This window comes from Seriola dumerili, unplaced genomic scaffold (genome assembly GCF_002260705.1).
Source record: "Seriola dumerili isolate Sdu_G_001 unplaced genomic scaffold, Sdu_1.0 BDQW01000003.1, whole genome shotgun sequence".
Classification (NCBI taxonomy): Eukaryota; Metazoa; Chordata; class Actinopteri; order Carangiformes; family Carangidae; genus Seriola; species Seriola dumerili.
The window spans coordinates 6,058,599-6,079,121 of NW_019174258.1; the positions used below are offsets into that span (position 1 = coordinate 6,058,599).

General features: G+C 41.1%; 1 protein-coding gene across 1 annotated transcript in view; it reads right to left on the bottom strand.

The window, feature by feature from the left end:
• Window positions 1-2,014: 2,014 nt before the first annotated feature.
• Window positions 2,015-20,523, bottom strand: part of LOC111218909 (nuclear factor of activated T-cells, cytoplasmic 3-like) — a 61,704-nt gene continuing 43,195 nt past the window's right edge. Inside the window, exons 7-10 of the mRNA XM_022741391.1 lie at window positions 17,850-17,905; window positions 17,543-17,669; window positions 14,267-15,346; window positions 2,015-3,223 (exon numbers count right to left, since the gene is read on the bottom strand). Of these exons, the coding sequence (XP_022597112.1) occupies window positions 3,147-3,223; window positions 14,267-15,346; window positions 17,543-17,669; window positions 17,850-17,905 (1,340 nt within the window). The 3' untranslated portion in view covers window positions 2,015-3,146. The remainder of the gene's footprint in view (window positions 3,224-14,266; window positions 15,347-17,542; window positions 17,670-17,849; window positions 17,906-20,523) is intronic.

Consider the following 20,523-nt stretch of genomic DNA (forward strand, 5'->3'; position numbering starts at 1 on the left):
ATGATGCAAGGTATTCCCTTTGAATAATTTCAAAAAGCACTGCAGTCTTAAAAATTACAAAAATTTTAACATACAAAATATACAAGAAATGACAATACAAGGCTCGGTAAACATCAGCTAAACCTGTATTTCCCTTTTATTTTACAAAACAATTTCATATATGTATATGTATATACTGTATGTATATATACATATACATATATTCTCAACACTCATACACGTCCCCGACCTTTTAGGAATGACATCCATTTCAAAGTATCAAAAATAGAGTTGTACAGTCTCTGTTGCTTTACCATAATGTAAAATGGGAACATATTGTTCGGTCTTTGGTTGTGACAGAAGAGGACGGCAGCCAGAGTTTACTGTCAATGCTGGTTTTGTTTCTTTTTTTTCTTTTTTTTTTTGACTCAAGTCTTTCAAGCTGCAGAACCAGCTTCATATGCAAAAAGAGCCATCTCCCTTCTCCCACCCAACCCTCAAAATGTCCACCCTGTGCCCCCAAAAAACAAAAAAACATTAATAATAATAATAGTTACTGACTTATGTCTTAGTCATGGAAAAAAAAATCAACCCAGAACAGCATACAGACACACTGACAAACTGGTTTTCAAACAAGAGTTAAGGCATCCTAATAGTTTACATAGTGACATGATACTCTCACTATCTGAATGTTTATTTTTTTCTGCTCTGTGAAGTTCATAAGCAACATTACAAATAGTTTATAATCTCATTTCTTATATTTAATGTCATGTCTCACATTTGCTTCTTATAGTTTGCATAGCCTAAATACATGTGTGCTTCTGTTGTTGAAAATAGGTCTCTTAAAATTCCTGTCTTCTGTACAGCATATTTGGTACAAACACCAACCAACCATCCATCCACACACACTACTCACACATACACACTCACACACACACAACTGAACCTTTTAAGATGCTTGCACTGTGTCCTCGACAAGGCAGATTGGCTGACGGACAAATCCAGGATGCTAACAGAATCAATCAAGCATCTACAAGTCTACATTCTACTTCTATAGGCATCAAGGTCTTTTTTGTCTTTTTCCCCTCATTTTTAAAGGCATTAGGCAGAATTTTAATGCATAGCAGAATCATTTTCACCTGGAAACTGACTTCAAACCGTCATAAGCAACACTCCTCAGCTCTCACATGCAGGAGCATCATTGTCAAGCTTAAGGCAAAAAAAAGAAAAAGCCAATGGAAATCTTCAAAACCAGAATCTGTGTCTATCTGTTCACATCCTCATCGTATCTGACTAGAAACCTGCCTGAAAAAACTTTTCTCACAACTGTGTTATTGCTGCCGGACAGGCTCTGCATATCTGTCAGACCAGGAACTATGAATGAAGTCTTTGATTGTGAACAGCAAATATTGATTGTTGCAAACAGGGGGATGTGGAAGACCCAGTTACATCCAGATGTTCTCTAGACGTTGGGCTTTGGGGGAGGGGGGGGAAGGGGGGGGGGTCAATACATAAATACAATATATAGAAATCTGTATAAAATACACTAATTAAAACTTTTGTCAAATTATTTCCCATTATATGTCACCTAGGCTGTCATACGTCACAGGTATGGTGCCTGTCAGGAAATAGAAGGCACACAAAGGCCCCTGGGAGATCTGGGGAGTTATTGCATGAAAAGAAATTTCAGAGGCAGAGAGGTTTTGCCTCTGTGGACAAATAAAAACACTTCTCTGTAACATGGAAATAATGGGCATCTTCAAATCTGAATGAAAATGATCAGGAGGGTTGACTCATCCCACTCATCCTTCATCAGGATTCATGAAATCGTATCCACACGACCCGAGTCACACATCTGTTTATGAAATAATATTACAGTCAAACTCAAAGCCAGCTGTGCAAAACAAAAAAAAGAAAAAAAGCTTTCACTACCATTCAAAGCTGCTAAATGTTAATAAGGCATTTGTTCAACTTGACAATAAAGAAATAGAGGAGAGGGAGGACGTACAGAGAAAACATAGGAGGCAAAGGAGGGGGGGGGGGGGGGGGGGTCATGTACAGATATCTACATGGCTGCAAGGTTTCTACAAGTTGTGGAATGTTGCAGGTTGCAGATCCCAGACCAGCGTCAGAGGAGCTCGCTCCTCTCTGCCAGACCCCTGCAATTGAGACCTGAATGGTTTTATTATTTAAAAGGGAGGGGGAAAAAAGGAGTGGACAGTGTTGTCATCACTAAGCCATGAGCCTTTCTTTACATAGCCTGACAGTTTGGTTTGATTTGGATTTGGTGAACAGATTTCATAGCTAATGATTCATTTGTCAGGTCTATAATGCCCAACTTCCAAAGGTGATTAGTTTTGCCACATCATCTCACGTCGTTCCTCACTTTCACTCAGGCAAACCCAGAATACTGTGTGGCATCCTGGGAGTTGCAGTACACTGAAGAGTATAAAAACGCTGTCTGAGAAACTCTTTCACTTCAGCCTTCTGAATCCCAGCTCTGGCTTGCTGTGACAACACTGCACTCCTGAATCTCTCTTATTTTTTCATGTCTCAAGACGTCTTCATTCATGAAGGTCAATGCTGGTGAGGGAGGGACGACGAGACGTACTGGAAAGTGAGTGCTCTGAACTCACAGAGAGCTGATTGGTCAAGAACACAGCGGTGCTTTGAAGGGTCAGGCACACACCTAATGAAGAGGGATGGGGGTCACATTTTGACATCTGAGAACTAACGACAGCTCTGAGCAGTGGACGTGTGAAGAAAAAGCCTGTTTCTTGTCACTGCTCCACATAATTCTCCAACCATTTCACCCTCAGTGTAAATCGACATGGCTGCATTCTCCTGCTCACCTTTCTGTTTAATCTGAGTTGTGAGTTCTTTGTCTATATCTCTAAACTGTATCGTTTTAAATGAAATCAGATGAGACAAATGAGAGTGTCTTCTTGTCAGGCTGGTGGTCTAGCAGGCCCATGAGGCTTTAACAAGTTCTCCAACCGTTTTCTGTCTTTGACCAAAGTCTTGTCTCCTTCTGTTCTCTTGTCCCATCGCACACAGGACCAGGACCTTGGCCAGGAGCAGGGTCCATGTTAGAGCTGTGGGGCTGCGGGGTTAAGTGCTGGAGGGGATGGTTCATGAGCCAAAAGGCCGAGCTGGGGGCCTGAGGGCTATGACTGGCTGTGTGCTGAAGGAGGACCGTGGGCGCTGGGGGACTGGGACATGTCTCTGCCGATGATTTCATTCACTATGAAGAGAGAAACAAACACACACAAAAAAAAACACTTATTAATATTTAGAATTGACTTCTGTTTGCTTTGTGGCAGCACATTTCACTTTGTGTCCACTACGTTTCTTTCCAGCAGAGGGCAGTGTTGTTCCACACCGAGTTTCTCACAAGACTGAAAGCTTTAACTCAAACAGCCAAGAGCTCAAAGTGGAAAAACTCAGACAGACTGACAAACCCAAAGGTCACAAAGTCATGGCTTTGACGTGAGATATAATAACTCCTGACAGAACAAATGAGAGAAACTATTCCATTCACTAAATGTGCCAGGTCTGACCTTTGTTAGAGTCCAAGAAACGTTACCAGTTACCACAGCACACTGACTCCTGTAAACACCGGCCAGCCAGCGGGGGCAGTCCGTTACTTCATTAGAGCTTTAATGGTGGTTCAGTTCATTTCCTCAGGCCTGTTCATGGGGTTTGTAAAACCAAACCATTATTAAAAAAAACACGTTGTTGAGCCCAGAGAGGCACTCAGGCACAGCAAGGTTAATTACTCCCGAACCTGATTTTAAATAAATAACAGATAACTTTTTCTCTGTGCTGTTGCCTGTTTTTTTATTTTATCTTTTTCAGCCAGCGTGCGTGATTGTTTTACATCTGCAGCCTCCATTCAGTATTTACACTGACACCACAAGAGACACAGCAGGGAGCTTGTAAAAACTGCAGCCGTGATGTAAATCAACTTCAGATACTTTGACGTGGTGAGGAAAGACACAGAGAGGACAGAAAGGACAGAGAGAGAGAGGGAGAGGGAGAGGGGGAGAGAGAGGGAGAGAGAGAGGGAGAGAGAGAGAACTTTGGTTTGTTGGGAATTAATGGAAAATATGATGTGAATGTTTTTTCTATTATAACAATATGTGTCTGTAGTTTTTGTCCTGAGGCCTCTTTGTGTGATTTCTCTGAAGTGTTTTAAAGGTGATGATGACTGGTCAGAGACAAGGAGCACAGAAATCAGGCTAGGCAAACTGGTTTGGAGGGGGTGCAGCAGAGCCCTCTGGCCCAGTTTGACACTGGGCGATTTACAAGCAGACCTGTCAGTACATGAGTACATGACAGTGAAAACGAAGCTTGTTTACTCACCACCCATCTCTGTCCATTTGTGCAACTGTGCTTTCACACATACCACAGGCAATAATAAACAAATGTTTTACTGTAAGTCAGTTTTTTTTTAAAAAAATGGCAGGGGGGGTGACTCAGTCAGCGATGACGAGCAAATGAACCCAGCCATCTCTGTTTCATGAGAGAAAAGAAACTGTATTTAAATTTGATGACACACACAGAGGACACTAAACTATACATCTGCGAAACAAATGCCTTCAATAAAAATGTTACTACAACCTCCATCAGTTTAGTAAAACATATTACATCAATACAATACAATCATCAATGTAATCTTTACATTTAAAATCTTACTTTCCTATCTGTTTCACTATTTCACCAGCTCTTCCTCCGACTAGAGTGCGTGTTTCACGTTTATTAACTACACGTCCTCCATTAAACACCTCATTCATTTTACATTATATCGTTCACAGGACCAAGAGTTTTAATATAACTGTGCTTCAGTGTTAATTCTGTTGTTTTATTTGTGTTTTCTGCTACTTGCTTTTGTGTCTGGCCACCATCACTCACATCATCCTGTTAGCGTGGGAGGCTCTTCCTTTCCCATGTCAACCATATTCTCACACACACACACACACACACACACACACACACACACACACACACACACACACACACACACACACACACACACACACACACACACACACACACAGTCACACTTACAGCACCACCACGCACTTATGAGACTAGACTGTGACTATCAAAGCAAACATTTACCTTTGTATATAGAAGGCTGAGGTATAATATACAACAAGTTGGCCAGTTTATCGATTTGTCAGACGAATCCATTGGTGAAATAAAACGGTGATGGAGGACTACACATCTCCTTTAAAGGGCATGACCTTTCAAAAGACAAGCGTGCAACTGTGCTCAAAATAAACAGCATCTTACAAGTGTTAAAGGACCACTGGCACAGCACAGCAGCTGTATCGATAACATGAAAAAAGCTAGTCACTGTGCTTCTGTTGTCCAACCTCAACACTGGCTTAGTGAAATTTAGATGAGAAATGTTTTATATTTCACCCCTAACACTGTTGACACAGAACAAATGTAGAAAAGACCTTAAATGGGATTACACTTAACTTTCAAAATAAAAGGCTGTAATTTCAACACTTATAACTTAAACTGCTGGATCAATCACAGGGCAATATTTTCAGGCCTATCATAAGCCGGCTGCACATCTGAACTCTTATGTGGTAAACTCTGTAGTGCAGTTAATTTATGGGAGTGAATCTGCTCCAACACTGCAGTAATATGAGCAAAGTAGTGTGAACTGCGACAGACCGACATTAAGTGGGCGTCTGCAAAAACATATCACTTTCCGCTGTACCGATTAGATTGTTGCAGGGGCAAACATTAACATATTGACTGATAATTTAACTCAGGAGAGACGCGCTGAGAGCAATTAGCATAAAATGACCTAAAAACCTGTGACTCAAGTGCAACTTTAGAGTTATTCCTCTCTATTTGATTCATTTTGAGGCGTCACTCTCGATATTACAGCTGCACTCGATGTATAAAGTCAGACAAACTGATTTGGTTGGCCGTTTGAAAAAAGTTGTGCTTATTGTTGGAAGAGAATTTCCATCTCAGTCTCAGAACAGACTTAAAATGCAAAGGAGGAGACAGCGCCTCGGAACGTTTATGTCACATAGTCGTTGTTGTTTTCCATCTGAGAGGATGTCAACAACCTACTGAGAAAAGAATCAATTTTATGATAAAATTTGGCACGTAATATAAAGCACAAATTAAACTTCAGTAATCTACAAAAGATTCTTTCTAAAGGAAAACAAAAAAAATGTAAACCTATAAAAAGTTCAATTGATAAATAAAAAATAAAAATAATATATACAATAATATATAATATTTTCCATTACACAGAAGGTTAGTTTTCCCAGATCAGTGTCAATCTATGCTTCAGATACAATCACTCAATTTAAGCTGGAACTCCACACATCAATGATCCAGAAGTGAAAGAGAGGTTTGAGTCGAGCACGGCCTGTGACAAGTTTCATATGCTGATGGTGTTTTCTCAGATTTACTGGTATTGTTCATGACAGTGCAACAGAAAGCTGGTGTAGTAAGTGTGGCTCCCAATGGCTCCACCGAAAGGAGATCCTCTGCAGATGACTGGGAGGGGGGCTCCCTAGTCAAAATATACATCTGCAGTCAGCCGACTACTACTACTGCAGGTGCTGCTGCCAGCAGCCTTTCACTACCACCCTTACATACTGCCCTGTGAGCTTGCATGAGTTAAGATGTTGATTTGGCAGCATATTTTTCACCATGCAGACACATTTTATCATGAAAATATCAATTCTAATATTTAGGCCCACATCTCTTTGTGTAATGTGACATTTTCTTTAGCAGTGGTGGTAATCAATTCTCTGCACAGCTTAATGAATACAGAGGAACATTTGCCATTCAGTGCAGAGAAAACAGGGGAAGTCTTAAATCTCTGTGAACTGGGCTGGTAACGGTCATTTTACTGGGTTAAGCACTGCTACTGACCGGCAGTGCTCATCAGTAAGAGTCAGGAACAAGCAAGAGGGTTCAGATTAATGTCACAAAACTGTGCACGAGAAAGACATGACCCCTGCATCCTGAAAAAAAAACCTCACTCACTAAAACTGTGTCAACAAAATGTCACACAGACAGACATTTTGTAGCTTTTAAAGTAAATTGTTAAACTTGAAATGAATTTATTGTCAAATCTACCTATGCTAAATTAATTGGTGTCAGGGGATTCTTTAATTTCCTAGAGACCACTGTGATTAGTTAATCTCATTTCTAAAGTGCATGTCCATGGAGGTATATTGAAAAGATTTCCATAATGCAAAACAGGGATGAAAGGGGCAGATGGACACTCAGTACGATAAACATGTCAACTGTCCAAATGGAAAATGGGTAATTATCATAACCCTCTATGACACACTGAAAAAAGTTCCCTGACCCAGGAATAAAAAACATTACTCTGGCAGAGCAGCTTAAGCAAATAACTTGAAGATCGACTGATTGTTCAGTCCAACAAATGAAGACAACATGCCACAATGGAAAACATTTGTGCAAAGGGAACAGAGAGAGGCAAGACTTGGTTTGCCTGCAAGAGGGAATATCAAAGCACACAGTTTCCATTTGCAGGGCCCTGTAATGACATGCATACGTCTTCACAAAGCCTCGGGTATGAGAGCAAACATGAAGTAAAAATCCACTGAGCGATCGCACACATTGGAAATAGATGGTCAGTTGATGGAATTTGTATTGAAGTCTTCCAGGTCTGCTCAGTAAAGCCTTTTCTGGTTCACTCTTTTAACTCTGCTGCTGCTGCTGCTGCTCTGTGACCCTTTTCTGTTTCATTTTAATTTCACTTTTGGAGTAAGTGAATGAGTGGGTGAGGGCACAGAGCACACCGGAGAGGCTTGTTAAAAAGTCAGTTTCTCAAAGTCACTCATCTCTGTGAATCATCTGTGGATTTCCCATCTGATTTGACGGTAAGTGATTCACAAGACTTCCGTCTTTGATCCACGACACAGAATAGTGGCTCCACTCAGCAGATGACCACAGGACTGGGCTTCCGGAAGGAAACCACTGGAGCCCCAACGGCCGCCAGGGGAGATCGACAAAGCCCACTAGACTAGTTAATAGTACATACTGTAGGACTTATCAGCACAGAGCATGAAGCTGATGAGTTTCTGGTATCAAAACCATAATTACACTTTATCTTTTCCTACAATTCAATGGGTGGTGGTGGGTCATGAATAAAATTCAGATTTTTTTTTTTCACTTAAGCACAGTTCTGGTCAATGTTTCCTGTTCCATATACAACAAAAGAGATGCAACTAATGATTTTTTTTATTATATATGATTTGTTTGGTCTATAAAATCTATAAAATGCTTGTTATAATTTCTTAAAGCACAAGGGGAAATCTTCAAAAACCCTGTCGGTCCAAATTCCAAATATATTCAACTTACTACCACATAAGACAAAGAAAGCAGCAATTCTTTACGTATCGGGGACTGACACTTTTATTTTTGTTGATCAATAAACCATTTGCTTTTCAAAAAGTTTAAAATTGGAGTTGAGAAAAATACTATTTTCTGCATCACGACGACATCAAACAACATATGGTGGCGACTTAACAGCAGCACGCTACGGTGACTCACCAAAAGCTCACAGAAAAACTCACTGTTTACACACACTCACACACACACTTGCATACACACATTTCAGGAGGTCTGCATTTAGTAAAGGGAGTGAAATCTACTTCATCACATGGTCAAGTCTTCATTTGTGCACTGTGAGAAATGTGGAGAGTAGTATTCACTTTCCAGTCAAACACTGGCTCTCGATGCCTGGCTGATGAGTGCAAATCAACACCGACACACAGGAAGAGCAACAAGAGCAGCGCAATGCAACGCAATAGATAAAACCTTTGCAAAATCCACATTATAGGTGGCACTATTCATTTTCCTAATTATATGGCATGTAAATATTCAGAAGCATGAACTAAGAGTAAATAAGTTGCTCTCAACCCCACTGAGGGATTTTCAGGCTTCCCCTCCTGTCTAAAGAAAAAGCAGCACTAGCACAGTCTCCACACCAGACTCCAGCCTCTGCCAAGACCTCTGCATTACACTCTCTAAGTCCTTAATTGTATGGAAAGATGACAAAGAAAGTCAGTTTCCCCTTGTTTCAGGGGAAAAGACCAGCAAATATTTGCCATTGTTTTTAATGAGCAGCGGCAGCAGCAGCAGCGTTCAACGGAAACGTATTTTCCTTCCACTGTTGTTTTTTCATGTTGTCAAATCAGGGGTTCTGTGTTACTTCTCTGTTATGGTTGGCTAATTGTGCCATGAAACCTCTGACTAAGATGGTCCCATGCATACACATGCATGAAAAAAATAAAAAACAGTGGATGATTTATATCTGCTTATTTCATACAAGTAATCACAGTTAAATTAACTACAGTTATGTTTACATTTCTTTCTGGTTGTGTAAACATGCATAAAGATATCAGATTTATGAAGAACTAGTTTGTCTGATGCAATTTCTCCCATGACTCCAATGTTTCATAAAAAGGCTGCTCAGCCAGCATTGCCAATGCTTTTACTGTAAATGGCTTTAATTTAACCTTAATTTACACTGTTGATCATTGAAATAACGATTAATGAAGCAGGTGCATTTGCAGTAGGGAAAAAAAACATCTACCAAGTTCAAATCAGTTTTTCAGGCCTTTCCAAAGGGAAAATGTGAATCAAGGTAATTTACAAAGGGAGCCAACAAAAAAGGTCATTTCCAAGTTTAATTTCATGTTTAATTTAGTTTGGGATACACCCGGAGTCGTATTTCTTGCCACCTGTCAAAGGTAAATCCAATACTCACTGGAATTTTCTCTGTAGCCTGGTCAGCCAACTCCTGAGAAAGATATCCAGGTCTTTTTTGGATTGCTTGAATTTGGCCTCTTCACCACTCACTTGTTTTACTCATTTACGGCTCTCAGCCATTTTGCAACATTCAGAGAGCATACGGTCAGAGTGTGGGCAGAGAGCAGCTGCCCATGAGCTTAAAACTGTGAAGACTGGGATGTTGATTCTCAGTGGGATCTGTCAAGCATTTCTCATTGCAAATGACAATGCTGGTCTTTATGTTAAATCAATAGTTCAACTTTGCAGGACTCACCTGAAAAAATAAATACCATTCTCTCATTTCTGTCTGCTAAATATGAAGCCATAGCCAGCAGGTGGTTAGCTTAGCTTAGCATAAAGACTGGAAAAAGGGGGGAACAGCTAGCCTGAGTCTTTCTCATAATATCTTGTTATCTTGTCTGATTTTAAGGGTAATCAGTGGAGACCTCATGAAGTTACTGCTTCCCACCAAGAAATAGTCCATGTCATTTATTAATTTTATTTTTTTTTGTATGGATTAAACAAATAAGACGTTCCATGTTAATTAGAAAGCTTTGGAGGTGCAGGTGGGGGTTTCTGTTGCCTTAGAGAGAGCCAGGCTATCTCCTTCCCCCTTTTTCCAGGCTTTATGCTAAGCTAAGGTGGCTATGGTGGTTATAGCCTCATATTTAACATTCAAACAAGAGTGTTTCTAAAAAGTCTGTACCCTTGTAAAGATAGAAAAACAGAACAATAAAAAAAAGTGTATTTAAAAGCGGACACTGCCTCGTATATTTGATTACATCTACAGGATAATGTGTGTGTCGCTCCTTGTGTGTGTGCTGTGTCAGTGTCTCTCTCAAGGCATGCAGGCAGCAGGGCTCGTCCTATTCTTAACCCTCAAAGCTGCGCTCGCAGTTTGAGGCAGCTGTGCATTTGGGCAGGGCAGGGCCAACAAAAGACCAGCTTTTGTTGTGGACACACACTGCGTACACTACCGACACTGCGGTTACTGCTTAAACACGCACACAGACAATCACACACGTGCTATTCCTCCCCATCCACACTGTAAATATAGGGATCGTCACGCACTGATTAATTAGTTAAATGCACAGGTTGGCAGCACAGGGGCTTCAGATTCTGTCACCATGACTGCTGTAATCATCCTCACAGGAGGGCCCAGTCTTCAAGCCACTACTATGTTTATAAAGTAGCCAAACAAATAAGGGCCTGACAGTCACACATGGGATAGATGGTAGGCATTTATTAAAATTAAAACAATAATAATATTCTGTCAATCATCTATACCTGCTGATCCTAAATCATTTAATAGGGATAAAGTGAATAGAGCCTGTACTTGTTTATTTGTTAAGGTACTGACACTCCATGGTCTCTACACCAAATGGCCAAGCAGTGACCATGAAAAACCTGTCTTTGATAATATTTCATGATGGCAGCACCCAATCCGACTTTGATCTGTTTGGACTTAGACATCAAAGCAGAAGAAATACACAAAGCTGCAAATTTTGGTGACATTGAGATACATCCCATGCTGCTTTGGTGGAAACTTCCTTCTTTGCTGTTCCAGTTCACTGCCTTTGTTAACACCTTCTCTCTTTTTTTCATTGTAAAACCTAATAATAATAAATCCTTGCAGGCTGTCAGATGTAATTTCAAAGCAGCCATTTTTCATTTCATACATATCATATGACATTTTTATATTTGGATTAAGTAACACTCACACTCACATCTTCAGTTAATATTGACATAAACAATATGAACCGTAAAAAGCATTACATTTTCCAGTGTACACTTCACTTTAATCTCAAATGCCAAGTTTATTTCAGATTGAATGTCTCGGCTGAGTGACCCTGCAGTGGGGTTGGATCCTGAACTTGTCTGTCCATCTGTCTGTCAGTCTGTCTTCTCACCTCCTGTGTCTCCTGCTTTACACACACACACACACACCTCCGCAACATTAAACAGACACACAAACACAATATACCATGTCTGTGTCAGCCTCACACACACACACACACACACACACACACACACACACACACACACACACACACACACACACACCAAGACACACACCAAGACACACATCGCAAGCATGCTCTGGTGTGCGTCACAAGGGCCATCTGCTTGCTAACCAGAACAGTTTTCTACACATTCACAATCGTATTCCCTCTCGTGCCGCTGACACAAGTCAGTGATAGTTTATTTCACGTACGATAAACATATGATATCGTGCAAAATTATGATCCGGCCTCTGCTTTATCTTTATACAGGCCAGAAAGCTGTTTAAAGATAAATGTTCCGAAACACATTGAATGTTTTACTTAAGGGTTTGGTGTGAAAATCATGGGTTGAAGGGAGGAAAGGTAACGCTACCTCATCCTCAAATGTCTAAAGTCCATGTTAAAAGGGTGACGTGCTGATGGCAGTTTTAATCACAGTAATTGTAGATAGAAGGTTGGTATCCCTTATTTTAACAAAATTAATCACACAGCCAGACCTAGTGGTTATATACACTGCCTTAAAATGTCCATTATGCATAACTGCTTTAAGGTATCATTCTGGATATTTGAGTCTATAAATAGCCAGCATAAAGGTACCGCTTTTATATTATATGAATCTACGTGCAATTGCGGTACATTTGCATATGTCTGTCTACCCTCATCTATCTGTCTGTCAAACTGGGGTGAATGTGAACTACTTAAGAGAGTGTGCTGCGACCTCCTAAAACTCAGAGCTCGGTGAAGCTCCACGTTGCTACTTCAAAATATGGCCTACAGAGCTGGGCTGGCACAGAAAGCTATTTTTAGCCACAGGCTCAAAGGGAGCTTACATTCCCGGTTGAACCGTGTCACTCACAAACTTTTCTCACACTTTTTTCAGTGTGAGCGTAGCCAGCTACTTTCACAGCGGCTGTGTGTCTGACTGTGCCTGCGTGACAGCGGGAGAGTCCGACTAAATCTGACTCACTGGTTTTATGTGAAAAAGTAAACAGATTTAATGTTTGCACACATGCATTCACATGTGAGGCTGTGAAAAATGAGTCTGACGAAAAAGCTTTGTCATCAGGCTTTTTTACACAGGTAACATGCTTAAATGTGTATTAGGGTGTGTGTATGCATAAGTATTATGCACTGATGAATGAAGTGGTTGTTGGTCTTTCACACGTGACTTATTGACAATAGCCCTGTGTTAATTAGGGTGACCCTTGCTAGCACACATTATCACACCTACCTGACACAGCTTCACTGGGCTATTTATTAACCCTAAACCTTTACAACCCTGATTTGAATATGGCACTGGGGTCAACAAAAAACACCAGACGAGGCTCTGAATGGCAGATAAGGAGGTAGATGATTTAGAACAGCTTGAAGGAACATATTTTCAGTAAAGAAGTAGAGTTCATGGATGAGAGAAAAAAGCTGCTAAATGCATGTGCTGACTCCATGGTCAATTGTTAAGTCAACAAGTTCTCCTGAGCATCCTAATTAGAGATGTTAACGCACGTACACTCTCACTCGCATACACACAAACACACACAGGATGTAATTACTGCAGCAGCACACAACTGTAGCCTCCGTGTTCAGCATGTAGCACAAAATGATGCAATCCTCTCCCTCTCCCCAGTTCCAAGAAGTCAAAAAACACAAAGTGTAATTAATCTCCAAACTGCTGCCAGAGATATAAAAGCTTAGCGATTTACAATTAGGCCCTTTAATATGATACTATAGTTATCAGTCCTATTGTGTCTATGTTATCCAATACTAAGTCACTGGACCCCCCAGTAATGAACCTGTGTATACAACTGTGTGCTGCAATGACAGATGAAACACTATCACCTTAATCAGGCATCAAGGTTTCAGCCTCTTGAAAATACAACAACTGGTGCTCTGTATTGTTTTACATCATCAGATACAAATTTATCTTGCGAGTCACATATTGTAGGGTAAATTTAATCCCTCAGCGGTCGCTTGTTTTAGACTGTAAATGAGATTGATCACAGATGGGTGCGCTCTAAATATCTCATGTAGAAGGACAGGGTCAGGAAGGAAAATGTGATAATGAGAGCAGTAAGACTGGATTGACAGAAAATTGAAGAATGAGAGTCGAAGAGACATTTAATGACACACAGAGCAAGACGGACATACTGTACACAGGGAAAGAAACAAAGGTCGATGGGGGGGCAGTGGGTGTCCACTGAGAATCTTTGTCTGAGATCCAGCTTCTCTTTTAATTGTTTTTAACTATTTCAGATTGGCCTTGTCTATGTGCCTGTGTGACTGCTTCCATGAGATTCAAGTTAAAATAAAATAAAATTTTCATTGGCATCCTGGCGCTTCATTCTCACTTACTGAACAATAAAAGTATACAAGGGAGGTATTTCTAAACTGGTTGATGCTATTGCCCTCAATGGGTCTCAGTGATTTCCTGCTTATTAGACAAAAAAAGCATGACATTTTTGTAGTAGTCTTACCATCGTCCAGCGTGATGTCCTGCAGGCCGATAGAGCGGAAAGTGGGCTCTCTGTCCTCGGGCTCCTGCTTGATGTTCAGCCTCTCCCCGTCCAAAGGGAAGGGCCCCTGAGGGCTTAGAGGGTGAACCAGAGGGCCTGCTGCTGGGGAGAGACTGGCCATGACTGGACTTGTAGCTTGGGGAGAAGGCTGCTGTTGAAGGGGCCCCAGAGGACTGCCGCCTGAAGTAGGGGAGGAGGAGGTGGGAGACTGGTAGGGCAGCGAGTGGAGCTGAGGGGAGGAAGGCCCAGAGTGCGGAGAGGGGATCATCCGTGGTGGAGGAGCACTGGACGGTGTGGGGCAAGAGGCTGACCTTTGACTTACTGGGTGGTAGCCCATGGCCCTCTGCAGCTGGGAGGAGTGTTGCCCTACAAGGGGGTGACCACTGGAAGAGGGAACCTGGGTGGGATTTGGAGAGCAGTGATAGCCTCCAAGTGTTTGGAGGTGTGGGGACGAGGGGGAGAGCAGGGGTTGCTGGCTCTGGGGAGACCCAGCAATGGGATTGGTGCTTGAAGAGGAGGGAGCTGATGGTGAGGAGCAAGGGGAGGGGGAGTACACCATCCCCATACCCATTGGGTGTGATGCTGCACTGGGGCTCTGCTGAAAGGGCATCCTCTCATAGCCCTGAGGAGGAAGGCTGGACTGGCCATTGAAGGGCAGGCTATGACCATGACTGTGGCTGTGCTGCATAGGCTGGTAAGAGGGCCGGGGAGGAGCAGAAAGAGGAGCAGGAGCAGAGCTCGGGTGGAACGTCATGTGGCAATCTGCAGGGGGGTGGTGCAAACTGCGACTCTGGAGGTGAGGCAGGTGCTGGAAAGACGGGGAGCCCAGGGAGGGGCAGGTGGCCTGCAGGGGTAGCAGGCCAGGTCCAGAGCCCGTGGCCAGGCCGTGAGGGGAGCTGGACAGAAGGTTGTCCGATGGGTGGCCCTGCTCAGGAGAAGGCAGCTGGGTGCGCACCAGACTGGTAGCATGTGCCAGGGGCATGGACATAGGGGGTACTGCAGGAAGGTCCAGCTCGTCTCTGTGCTCCTGTTTCACCATGACTAAAGAGGTATACACAGAGAGATGTGATGAAAGAGGAAAGACAGACAAGACAAAAGAGAAAAGCCACATTGTCAGTTATGTTCGTCAATCAAATACTGCAGCAAGAGAAAGAAAGAAAAGCCTTGCAATATATAAATTTGTCAAGTCACTGCATTGCAACATTGATGGTGTCACTGCTATTTTTGCTTCAGGTATACTAGTCGAGAGACTTCAACTAGCTAAAAAAGGAAGGTGTTTCAGGTTTTTCCACATTCTCAACCCCCACTAGTTCTCTCAGTCTGTGGCTTTAAAGGTGAAATAAGTCCAGTACAATCTGAAAAACCAGTCACAAGAATCTCAAAGCAGTGAACAGTCTCTGAAATGTATGGATTATGAAATGAGTCTCCTCCTTAAAAAAAAAAGCCTCCCAAATATGGAGTGACATTTTGATAATAAATGGGGCCATTCCCTTTTACTGTGAGAGCTCACAGCACTGCTATGCCAATCGGTAACCTATTTCCCAATCTGGTGCCTTGTGACAGTGAGTTTTATTTTTATCCAGCTCTGAATCAGAGGGAGAGCATATGTTGTCAGTCTGGGTGCCATCATGTGAAATGTTGTGTGGGAAGAGGAGCTGAGTGCCCCCCAGCCCAGATCAGACCAACAGAACAAACGAGTTCACTGATCGTGCCCTCTACTCACCCCGTCATGCCTGTGGGACTGAGAGGCAAGACGCACAAAAAGGCCAAACGGGGTTTATTCTGGCTGAAAATGGAGCCAGATGGATATCAAGGGCAAGGGAAGGGTAATATACTGTAGATTTAAATTATTGTTGTTTATAATTGAAGTCAGGGTTCTCTGATTTTTAATGCAACATTAATACAGCCTCAAAATTGAACACAACCATGTGAGGTTTAGCAGTGTTTTCCTTGAAAAGTGTTTGAAAAATATTGATGCCTGTCTGACAATGCAGCAATTTCAAAATACAGATCTTATTTTGCTCCCCAATTTTAACTGTAAACATGTTTCTAGTTGTGTTTTCATGTTTTCATGTGTTTTCCAGACAACCTTCTTAGAATTCATCCTTAAATTGGGCCATGGCCTTTGCAGCTCAGCCCACGATGAAACATGAAACACAACGGATTGACAGAATTTTTTTTTCTTGCCACAATAAAGCAGGCGGTGTCCATGGTGACACTAGTGGTGTCAGCGACCCAGCCTGACTGACAGAGCAGGGTTATTGTACTCTGCTCTGATTGGCTGCCCTAATCTGTAAACGGGGAAAACAGGAACTGCCTGTGCCGAGTGGGCGTGCTTGCAAACAGAAAGGCTGGGTGGGTGGAGGGGCAAGGCTGCTTATACACGTATACACACACACAAACATACACACTGTTGCGGTAAAAGTCAGGGTTTGGATATGTTGCACAAAATGCTCACATGCTATTATATTCCGCCAACGGTGTTTTCAGTTTGACTAGCTTGAAAAAAAAATACAATAACAATATCAAATAGCAAGGCAGGAACTTGATTTTAATGAAAAACATTGAGGAAACTTTAAGATCAAAATATCATGAGCACTGAGTTTCCTTGCTGCTAAAATAATTATATCAAACCACAACTCAGGGGCTATGTATAGTAAAAGTTTCCTGGATAGCAAAAGATTTGCATCATAAAACCCCATGCAAATACAGTGCATGTGAGGAAAAAAAGTTGGCTTGGGAGTTTGAGGAGGCTTTACAAAATAAACAGTTGGCAGGTGCCGATGTTATTGTTAGTGGAAGAGCCCCCTTTAAACCACAGCAATGGTTTCTTTGGAGAGAGAAAGAGAGAAATTGGGTTAGTGAAACCCCTGTGGAGAAGCCTGCAACACAGCGAGCACGTTACAACTGTCTCTGCTGTCAGTCAAACGCCTTGCCATTGCCTTGGGAGATTCAGTACAGCAAGAAGTAATACACCCAAAGGAATGTAAAGCAAAGCTTCAGAGAATGTTTTCATGTAAATGTCTGTAAAATTAGTTGTAGAAAAATTACTCAAGGTCTCAAATACTTTAGCATCTAAAAACAGCATGAGATTAGCAAAACTGTGCTACCTTGTCTGACTTGTTTTGTTCCCCAACGATTTTGTCTTTAAATTTTGCAGTTATGAATTTAAAATAATAATAAAATAATTCATAAAAATAAATTCTTGATGGCCTTCTTTAGAATCTCTCATCTCACCTGAAAGGTAAGTGAAGCGTTGTGATTGGCTCCTTTTCCGCTTGCCATTGCAGACATAAAACTGCACCTGCACAGCTGAGCCCACAGTCTTACTGTGGTAGGGAGGAACATCTACCACGATGCACGACTATGAAAAACATTTGATATCATTTACAAACACATAATGCCAACAAAACATCTTGCAATTTACATATATTAAAATAAAAATACTAGCACAAACATTTATCACAAACAAATATATTTCACTGCAAATATTACAGACAAAATGCTATAGAATTACTGCACAGGCAAATAAATGACTACTTACTCCTTGAGTTTTCTCACGTATTATTTTTGCCTCAACTTCCCATTGTGGCCGTCCATCTAAAAGGAATGTTTAAGAAAAGACGCGTAAATAAACCTAGTGCCATAAACAGGAAAATACCCAACACACAAGTTATAATGTATCTGAGAACCTTTTACTGTACATACTGGACCCTCACATCATTTTTTGTTCATCATTCCTCTCACTCTCAATTCAAAATCACAAAAATTGTGATGACGCAGAGTACAGCAGCATTTTATCACATTCTCACATACTTTCTTTTTTTTAGATAATGCAACCTAAATCATCCAGACATGCAACTTGAAAATACAACTTTAAAATAGGCATAAAAAAGTATTTTAGTGGAGTGAAAATGAATATAATTTACTGTAAAATTGATAGCTAACACAGAAGCACAGAAACCCAGGCCACACATGATCACCTATTACTAAAGCTTTTTCATTTAGACCTCTGTTGAAGCACAGTGATATTTTTCAAAGTAGCTTTCCCCATCTGGAGTAGCTCTTTCTCTATTTTCTGTTTTCCTAAAGATGATGTCAGTGTACAGTGCTTTCTCAAACAGACAGGGCTTAAGAACCAGATGAAGCTTCAGAAAAGCACACGATTTCAATTTGTTCTGGAGTACCAAGAGACATCAAAATGATGTCATTTTTAAAGGCCCAGAAGCCCCATGGAGAAAATCTTAGCAGCTATTAAATAGTAATCAAATGTCCAAATATCCTGCTGTTTGTCTTGCCTGGTTAAAATTATGGAGAGAGCAGTGGAATAATTGTATTTATTTTAAAATGCCTTTACACACTGCCAGGTTTCTGGCTAGAAAACATCCTTTCCAGTTTTCCTATGAGGGATCTAATTATTTGGCCAGACATCTTTGGGGCAGCTGCTTGAAGGGAAGCAGTTGGGGTGAAAACACTGACAGGCTTGCAGTGTGGTTGGAAGGAATCACAGTCATCACAGCATCGTGAAGAATAAAAACGTTGACAACTAAGTTATTACTGAATAGGCTCTCAGTTGAGGCACATTCATTTGCCTGTTTCATGGTACTCAAATGGTGCAAGTATACTCTGCACCTGCATGGCCTTCTCCTCAAAACCCAAAGGATTCCCTCAAATACCACTGTCAGGCATCTGCAACATGTCTGCAGAGAGGACTGGCTTATATGTAGATTCTAACAAAGTAAGTGCTCAGCTGTAAGCCCTGTTACATTCAGGCTATTCAGCTTTCTACGAAAATCCCCACTCTACCGTAGCTCTAAGTAAGTGATTTATCTGTTCTGATCTGAGCCTAACATTAGCCTTAGTTGTAGTGATCAACATAAAGCAGTCATAACCCTGAAGAGATTCTCTCCATTGTAAAGGAAAAGCTTAACTCCTAAATGACGGCGTATTTTTTTCCAATGAGCAAATGACCTTGAATGTCTTTGCAGCTGACAGCAGTGCATTATTGCAGTACAGCTTGTTGACATTCAACAAGCAGGAGCAAGGGCCCCACATGCTCTGTCAGACAACAAGCACTGACAGGAACCTCATACCACACTAAGACAATGACTCGGATAATCCAGACACACTACGCACCCCAGTCAGTGGGGAAAAGAATGTGGACCCACTGTGCCGGAAGATTGAACAAAAATAAAGAAGGTAATTACTGTTTATGTTACAACTGATGCCTTTTGCATCTTTGTAAAGCACACAGTTGTTTAGCTTTTACAAGAGAAACAACACTGTCACTACAGGATACACATGCTGTATTAGTCACTATTCAAGGCCGTTACTGCTATAGACTTTAAAGTCCGCTCCTTTATATAAACAATTATCCTTGTAAAGGTGAAATACTTATACCAATTATGGACTTAATTTTAACATTTATATTTGATGAAGTCTAGAAACCCAAACAACTATTCTTTGTTTTAAGTAAACAATATGTACTGTATGTATGTATGTATGTATGTACCCCTTCCTTAAACAAAAACAACTCTAAGTTTAGTTTACATATAAATACAGTGCCAGCAATTCCTAGGGCCCCCGGCCTTCCCCTTTATCTGTCTTCCTTTTATACTCTCTCGTCCCCAAACTACTACTTCAAGTAACCTAAAACAAAAAAAAACAAAATAAAATAATAAATCAACAGATATATTTTCTCTTTCCATTCTTTCCTCAAAGATGATTATCAGACCACTGCTTAAGGCTGGAAAAAACAAGAGGAACTAAGGAAGTTCTGAGGACCAAAGTAAAGGTAGCAAAATACAGGAATCACACTAAACCCATGCATACCAAAATGCAGCAAACCTAAACTATTATTATTTTATGTTTATCTGCTTTAAAATATGATCTCACATGAACAACTGCTTGAATCAGTTTCTGCATATAGTCAAATACTTTATAGTTTATATATAGTTTTATATAGTTTATCTCTGTGTACTAACAACAATAGGCCAGTCTCTGCAGTTCCTCATGAATCTACTGTTGTCTTTCAATTATGAGAGATGATGGAAAAATATCTGTCATTGCCTCTCTTTCTTTCTTTTCTTCCATTCCTGTACTTACTCCAATCAGTGCCTTTCTGCACTAAAGCAGGCGGATTAGCCATGATGAGGGGGATCATTTACACAACCTAATCAACATCATCTTCCCCTCCCCTTTCATATTCTTTCTGTCTC